The 8,322-nt window shown below is 49.0% G+C and overlaps 1 protein-coding gene across 21 annotated transcripts in view; it reads right to left on the bottom strand.

The window, feature by feature from the left end:
* Positions 1-1,068: 1,068 nt before the first annotated feature.
* Positions 1,069-8,322, bottom strand: part of Mtss1 (MTSS I-BAR domain containing 1) — a 143,999-nt gene continuing 136,745 nt past the window's right edge. For 5 of the 21 annotated variants that reach the window (XM_060389372.1, XM_060389371.1, XM_060389382.1 and 2 more), the window contains 5 exons: positions 7,993-8,112; positions 7,024-7,218; positions 5,676-5,849; positions 5,136-5,343; positions 1,069-3,934 (listed from right to left, as the gene is read on the bottom strand). In XM_060389372.1, coding sequence (XP_060245355.1) covers positions 3,234-3,934; positions 5,136-5,343; positions 5,676-5,849; positions 7,024-7,218; positions 7,993-8,112 — 1,398 coding nt within the window. In that variant the 3' untranslated portion in view covers positions 1,069-3,233. The remainder of the gene's footprint in view (positions 3,935-5,135; positions 5,344-5,675; positions 5,850-7,023; positions 7,219-7,992; positions 8,113-8,322) is intronic. The other 16 variants (XM_021643715.2, XM_021643714.2, XM_060389378.1 and 13 more) reach the window with 8 other exon arrangements.

The following is an 8,322-nucleotide window of genomic DNA, read 5'->3' as shown; positions in this document are numbered from 1 at the left end:
GCTGTGACTGGTCTTCTTCCAAGGATCACTGTGGCACCAAATGTTTGCCTGTATTGTGGTTTGGTTTTTACTGTGTATGCCATGTTTTTATTAAAAAAAGTACATGCAGAATTATATTAATAGCACATGTGCTCCGTAAGGAAAAACTTTAGAGGAATAAATGGGAGATGGTTAGGGCCAGGTTGGCTTTTTATCTTTGTATGTGCATTTGGGCACACATGTGCAGGCAGAGAACCATTCAGGTGGTGCTGTTCACCTCCCATCTTTGAGATGAGGTCTCTTAGGCATCGTTGTACCTAGCACTACCTCCCTAGCCCAAGACCTAGTTGAGGCTTAAAATGAAGGCTTACCTAGTAAAGGGAAGGAATAAACAGAAGAATGACTTTAAAAAGAAAAGAAAGAAGAAAAAAAAAGCCAAAAGATTTAAGTGGTTTCTCAGTGAACTTTGTTTGCTAGGATTACGGCTTGTACTACCGCCCCCTAGCTACCTTCTTCATTTTCTAAAGGTTTTACTAATGGGATTTTAGTCCCTATGAAAAAAAGCAGCTTTCCATAAGCAGCATAGAGGAGGCACGGCGTTCAGGACATTGCGGAGCTGGACCGCAGGTTTGATGGTTGGGGCTCCAGGGCATGTCAGTGGGATGTGGGATGCCAAACTTGCGACACTTGGGATACAGAAGAGCAGATTGTTTGCACACCTTTCCAAGTATTCAGCATTTTACAAAGGCAAAGCAGAGGAGGCTAGCAGTCAGCCTGATTTATCCCCAGGGCCCACACACGTGAGGAACTGCTGCCCGGGCTGCTCAGTGCTCCACTGCAAACACTATGGCACGCCAGCGCACACCTGTTACCTCAGCACTCAGGAAACAGTGCAGGTGCATCTGCGTTCAAGGCTGCATTAGCCTGCAAGGAGCTTCAGTTCAAATACTTGGTTTAGGCAGCTCAAGCCCGCAAGTCTAATAACTGCAACAGGCATGACTTGGTGAACGTTTTCTAAGCTCCTTTGGAGGCTCTATCCATGTTCTAACATTTGACCCAAGACCTCAAGCAATCCGAATGAGACCTGCGGACTTTTTCTTAGTGGCTCTTTATTTATAAGGTAGGCAGAAGCAACTGTTACAATGTAGAAGGGAGACACATTACACACTGTTATCTATACAAGTTTAGAACAAAAACACAGGGAGAGGTCAACTCTCAGTACAAACTAGCAACTAAACCACAATAATTTACCTTTAGAAAGGGTTCGTTTTCAGCTGTGACACTGCTTTTACAATATGCAAAAACACAAACAGAACTACTCAAGGTGTTTGTCACATTCTTTCTACATTGAATTTGGCAACAGTTTATATTAACTTTATTCGGATTATACTAACGTTTAAAAACTAAACAAGTGAAAAGCTGTACCAACGTACAGTTACATCATTCCTTTCAAAGGTTTAAAATACCACTTGTATCTATTAGAATGACCTTGCAGCGATTTCTGCATTTGCAAAAACCATCTCAAGCATCATATGCACAATGCATCAGCTACTTTGAGTCATCAAGATTGGTGGGCTAAACCACAGGCACTACTGTTTGCTTATAGTCTGTAAAAGGAGCTTGTTTTTCAAAGAAAAGAGCTTAAGTCATTTCTAATAATCATGCCTTTGCCTTAAAGCCATAACATAAAATGTCCTTTGAACAATCACAGCAGTGTTAAGTGTTAATATGTAGAACAATGACTAGAGGAACATTACTCTCACATCCAATGTGGTTATGTATTAAAGTATAAGACTATGTCATCGGAGGCTAGAGCCAACAGCAATCCACAGAGCGCACAGGACCCACCAAGCTTCTTGTCCTACAAAGTCAAGCGTGTCCTGTCAGCTCCTGTACTGCTGAGGGCACCTTTCTAACATGTGGACCCTTGAAATCTACATATTCTCTGTTGACTTTAGAGATGGGCATTGTAACAAATTTAACTTCCACTTAAAAGAATAGACATCCATTAAAAAAAAAAAAAAAAAAAGACATTGCCCGAATAGAAATCAGACTCCCAATGACAGTAAATAAATCTTTGCTCGCTTCGGTGTTTACAAGCCAATCAACTGCCCTTCTGTAAGGAAGGGAAGAAAAACAAGCCCCCAGATTGGTAAGCACATTGGCAAAATTGCTAGACTCCAAGCTGGTCACCTTTGATAAATCTGTTTGAGGTTTTTTTTTTCTTTCTTCAAAATATCTGGGCTTTTCAATGTACCCAGCCTGCTGGGCACAGTTAAGTAAAAGGCATTTTCTATATCTAAGAATTCCCTGCTATCATTTTAAAATGTTTTCTCGTTTTCTGAATTGCCTTACCCCTTTGAATGTATTTGGATTCAGTGGAAGTGAGTGTAAGAGACAAGAAAGTAAATAGGAGACTATGTCTACCCATGGCAGCAGCATGCGTAGGATCGGATGTGGGTGCTGTGTGCGGCCAAGAGGAATGCTGGGAGAAAGGAAGTCCTTAAAAACCCTACAGAAACAAACACTGCAATCTAGTATGGCTTATTCAGATGCGTTAACCATGAAGCTACTGGAAATTCAACCTACGAGGCTACTCTTAAATGTAACAGGATTGGCTATGTTGACAGTGTGCCCCTCCCACAGCCCTCCCCCCAATCCCAACACAGTCCACCATGTCCAAGTTTATTTCTCTGCATATTGCTCAATTGTTACTCCTGCGTTTCTCCTCCAGAACACAGTATATGTGAATGAGGGTTTTATAACCCTTATCCGTTGTGTTTGTCCATTAAAAAGAACTTGAATTTGCTTCTAACTAGACGACTACAGTGCATCTACAAAAGCATGAGGGAAGAAAAAGAACAACTAAGTAAGTAATCCTTTTGTGAAATTACTCTGAGGTTTCCCCGACCCCACCCCCCCTCCCAGTTATGCATTTAAAATTTTACAAAGATTTGTAAAAAAGTTAAATGGAATTTGGCACCTTCAGAAAAATCAAAAGGGAAACTAAGATTAAAATATGCAGAAAGAAACTGTCAAATATTTACAAATTAAAAGATCAGGATTATGTCAATTACATATGTTGCTTTTAATTCTTATCTAAAGATGTTGAATATTTTGAAAAGAGCAGAATTCCGAATTGCCTACAAAATCTTTTGCTTGATTATAGACTGGAATGGATCTCAGACAAATTAGGTTTTATTAATGAAAGAGTTCATTCCCCACTGGCAGCATTTCCTGGGAACTATGAGAGCCTAAGAGAAGCGAGGGGCTGAGCGATCGTTGGTGGTGGTCTTCTTCAGTTTCACGCCCCTCCGGATGGCATTCAGCATGTCTTCTCCCTGAGGAGTTTCTCTTGGGCTCAGGTCTGCGGGGTCACTCTCCGGAATCGGGCCTGGGGAGACAGTGGCACTTGGGGGGTCCCTTTCCTGGTCTTCAGCCTCGCTCTCTGGAATCGCCTGTCTGTGCTCCTCAAGTATACTGGACTTTGGGCCTGGAAGTGGAGGGTTGACAGACGCTTGGCCACTCCACAAGGAAGAGGGTATGTTGGTGACACCCTGGGGTCCCTCCCCCAAAGATGGAGACTCAGGGCTGTGCTCACCCCGCTCCTCTGGCCCGTCTGGAGGGGATGGCAAAACCCCAGGGAGGTCTGGGACAGTTGGGGTCTTGACAGGGATCACTGGTGTCTTGATGGGAATAGGACCAGCTCCGATGGTCCCCCGGCGGACAGAAGGCTTAGTGGAAGGGGTCCGTCGGATGGTCGCAACCCCTGGTGTGACCATAGCAGGTCCGAGGGTGGTGGGAAGGCCAGCAGTTGAGGCTGGACGCTTGGCTTGGAACATCCGCCTATAAGACTGGCTGATGTCACTGTTCCTTGGAATGGTGGAGGACTTGTCAAACTCCTGCTGCTCTGCCTCCTGGTCACCGCTTACAGAGAAATAATCATAATCTGAAACTGAGGATGGGATTTGATTAGATGGATTCGGGTCCAGGGCAATAGCTCTTCTTTTCCCATGCCATGGCAGGAGGACGGGAATTACACTAGCAGAGGGCAAAAGGCCTCACCCTCCCCTGCCCTGATGCCAAAACACTGCTTCAGTACCAGGTCCCTACAGGAGCCCTTTGCTCTGTTCACTGACATTCACTTGGAGGGGGGCAAGAACCCCAGACTACTGAGCAACAGAGCCGCTGCCAACCACCTCTGGGAGGGATACAGACGGTGAAAGGTGATAAATTTGTCCAGTCCTCTGGTCCAGAATTAGACATGAGAAAACTCACACAGACCAGCGTTGGCCTTACCGTCTGCCTGATAACTAACTGCTCAAGTGAGGGCTAGAGAAGAACAGAGTTCTGAAACCAAAGTACAAAGGCTCGTGTGCTCGAACCTGCTTTAAAATGGCACCGTGTGTATCTCAGAGTGACGGGGGAGGGAGGATGCCGGCCGTGAGCACTGCATGGCCACACTGCTGAACAACAGGTCAGCTGAAACTGGAGGCTTGAGGCTGGATAACTGCGTTGCAGTGAGGTCCGGAGGGCTACCGTTTTTAGAGGGGGTTAGTCTACCTCAGCCTCTACGCGCTGGATACAGAGCGTCCCCGCAGTTCTGACTACTGAGGATGTCCAGACTTCGCTGAACGTCCCTGGTGGGAAGGCTTGCCAGTTACAGGTCCGAGAGTGATGTTAGCTGGCAGATGCCTGCTTTGCCGCACATGGTGATAAGGGAGAGAGGCAGGGTGCCGGGAAGCTCTTTCTGGCTAGAGTAAGAATTTGTGGACTGGACTTCATTTCTTAAACAGGAGTTGTGTGGTCTGGTCAAGTTACTGAGCTTTGGTGTCCACCTTTGTAAAAATGGGCGTAAAATATCTCTCGTGTGTATGACTGTGAAGGTTAAAGGGTGCTAGGCACAAAGCACCAAGCAAACAAGAAGCTGTTACTAATGGCCCACGCCTCGTTTCAGGTCGGAGGGCATCATATACTGGTGGAGAGAGATGAGCAAAGTGCTAATGTTCAGGTCACTTCTTACGCAGCAGCTAGCTACCAGTCAGCTACCGATCACCGGCCCCAAAGCACCCTCGGATGACAGAGTAAGTCCAAAGCCCATCTGGAGCCAGGAGATACGCTGTGGTAGGACTGCCGCCGGCTCGCTGCCTCCTCACCTGGAGCCGCCCGGAAAGCCGGACGGCAAGCTGGGCGCCGCGTACCTTGGGAGGGGATGGTATCCTCAGAGCAGCACGGGGTGGTGGTCTGAGTGCTGTAGCCGCTGGAGCACTGCAGTGAGTCTCGGCTGCTCCTCTGCGTGTCCAGCTGAAGGCCCCGGGACAGGGCAAGTGCCAGTTCCTCACAGGCCTCCATCTCCTCACCAGGCTGCACGATGGGGGACAGACACAGTGGCCACCACGGATATGAAATTGGAGACCAGAGCCGCCACACATACTGCCTTAGGTAGGACCCCAGATCACGCCTACGAGCACATCAGCTGACTCAGACCTGCGTAGTTCTCATTCCGCAACCAGGGATGTCTACATGTCTTATTCCTACGCAAGGATTCTCTTTTACACACGGTAGAGTTGGGAAGAAGAATGGGGGCCCACTCCTCCCGCTGCTAGGCTATCTGGACCCCCAGTGCTGGCCATGGTTCCCACTCCCCATCTACGCCCAATTATGAGCCCAAGCGGACACAGAGAACACCATCTCACCCTGGTGGCGGCTGACACAGTCATGCTCCTCGGCCTCTGCGGCTCTTCCGCAGCTGCAGGTGGACCTCCTGTGGTCGTGGCTCCTCCCCCATTGGAGTCTGGCTCGCGCTTCTCTTTGCGGCGCTGGAGGGTGTTCACCATTGGCTGGTCATAGGGTCCTGGCTTTGCCCAGTCCTGAGTAGAACAGTGTGGTCAGGAGCCATGGGCCCCAACCCAGACAGGGGACTGCAGCCACCCACTCACAGCAGCCACACAAGGCGGCTCTAGCAGAGGCTAGCCCCTAGCCCTTCAGCCTGCCCACACTCACTGAGGGCCCCTGAGAACCTTCCTTCTCCTCCTCCCTGCCCAAAGATCAAAAACTCTCTCAAAAACCAGGCAGGCAGAAGCCACCTGACAGGTGGTCACCATATACTAAAGCATCGGCCGGGAGAGCGCAAGCCACACCAAGGAGCCAGGTCTGCCCTTCTGCCCAAAGGAACCCCTCTACTACAGCAACTGAAGGACTTGGCTGAAGCCACCAGGGGGCACTAGAGCACCACCAGTCATTCCACGGCTGTGGCATACTCCGCTGCTGGGAACAGGAGGAGGAGGACTCAAGGCTCTGCAGCAGGTTTTGAGGACTCTAGATGAAGTTATAACCTGCTCAAAATGCTGGCAGCCCAAGGACTGACTTAACATCCTGGAGCCCCAACTGCTCTGGTGGAAATCACTTAAGAGGTTGGTTTTTATATTGAAGCAAACGTGTTTCAATATAAAACAATCAAAAGCAAAGTTCATATACTGCTGAGCTATGGCAGGATGATTTGATGCATACTCCATACTCCGGGCTGCGGTTCTGTTACTGCAGCAGGACTGTCACTAGGGGAACAAGGTGGGCATCTGGCCAGAGGATAGTCTAGGCTCTGATAAAACACTGCAGATGGCCCAGGAGGGAGAGAAGCCAGCAGGCTCCACCCTGAAGCGGAGCCTGGCTTCACACTCCCTACAGTGTCCTTATCTCCAGTCTCCTAAAGGAAGACTCAGGTGTCTGTTCCACGCGGAAAGTATCTCCAGCTGCTTTTTTTTTTTTTTTTTTTTTTTTTTTTTTGTGCCTACCACCCCCCCGGGGTGGGGGTTGTCTTCCTGAGGAAGAAGGGTTGTGGGGAAGAAGGCAGAGTGTGAAAGGGTAAAGTGGAGGAGAGGATGATAGAACAGAAGAGGGGTGAACACAGAAGCAATGAAGGAGGGAGGGAGGGAAGGAAGTGAGGAGGGGAGGAAGAAAGGAAGGAAAGGAAGAAGGGAAGGAGGGGAAGGAAGGGGGAGGAAGGGGGGGAAGGAAAGGGTGGGAGAGGAAGGGAGAGACACAAACCTTCCAGCTAGGGATCTGAGATGACGGGAACATGCCGGGCCCAATGGTGTAATAATGAGCGTAGTCAGGAAGGTGGACAGAGGTGACCCGAGGGAGCAGGCGGGAGGCAGGCAGGCAATGAGGGAAGGGGCCTGCACCCACGGGCCCTGCATGGGACTCACTTGATAAACTATAGTGAGAAAACCCATTAGACAACTGGAAATAAAAACAAAAAAGGGAGGAGAAAGGGGAAAAAATTAATATAACAGGATGAGTGTAGAGACACAAGATGGCATTGACACTGAGGGCAGGAGGAAACCCGAATATTTACAAATCAAACCAACACTGGTTGCTCTTCTGCCTGTGGATTATGCTCAGTGCAGGAAGAGACCCAAGGGTGCAGAGAACACATGGACTTGGCATGGACTTCAAATCGTTTAGAAATTGACTATTGTCCTTAATTTGCAACGTTCTTGGTGTTTTGATTTTTTTTTTAAACCAGTGAAGCATAATTTCATTGTGCTAGGGGTTGACTCATCTCATTAAGCAAATCAGGATGTTTGGAGGTGTTTTCAAAGGGATCTGTTCATTCGAGGTTTCCCAGCAGATTCCACATCAAGCTGAGGGGCCAGGGAGTGCAAACTGAAAGGCAGGAAAGCACATGGCCTCCAACACAGTGAGAGGTCACATCCAACAGCCTTGTGGGATGTTCGGGAAGGAAGGAGGGAGAACGGATGAACACAGACACCTGTTCTGGGAAGGAAGCCTTCACATCTCCAAATTCCCCATACCCCTTTCCTCTCCCCTGCTGACGACACTGGTGGGCGGCCAGGGAGCCTTCCACCTGTTCAAGTCCTATCCCAAAGAGGGCCTGGCTTCTGGAGAGGATCCTGAGTTTCCAGGTTCCTACAGCTGGGATGGCTGTGAGTATACCAAGGCAGGGCAGACCAGGAAAAACGGCCCACCACGGCTGCAACCCTGGCCAGTCACCTTCTCTGTGGACACCCAGGCGCCCATGGTGGAGCCTGAGCTGACTGAGGTGGGGGAGCTGCACTCGCTCACTGACTGGCAGGTTTCCGATGCTTCTGAGGAGGCCGAGCTGGAGGAGTTCTGCAGCAGGAGGAGCCACACGAGGGGACCAACACACCAAACCAAACCAGGGGCCACCGGAAAGCATAATTAAAGGAAGAAGGACAAGGTGGGAGGGCACATACGGAGAGGGAGACAGAGACAGACATATACACAGAGGAGGGAGGGATGAGAGAAGCAGAGGGTGAGTTAAAGCTTGTTTTTCACACACACAGTTTTAAGAAAGCCCTT

The sequence above is a fragment of the Meriones unguiculatus genome, chromosome 8 (assembly GCF_030254825.1).
Source record: "Meriones unguiculatus strain TT.TT164.6M chromosome 8, Bangor_MerUng_6.1, whole genome shotgun sequence".
NCBI classification, from domain to species: Eukaryota; Metazoa; Chordata; class Mammalia; order Rodentia; family Muridae; genus Meriones; species Meriones unguiculatus.
Note: the sequence above shows the minus strand (reverse complement) of the source record. Positions and strands in the feature narration are given on the sequence as shown.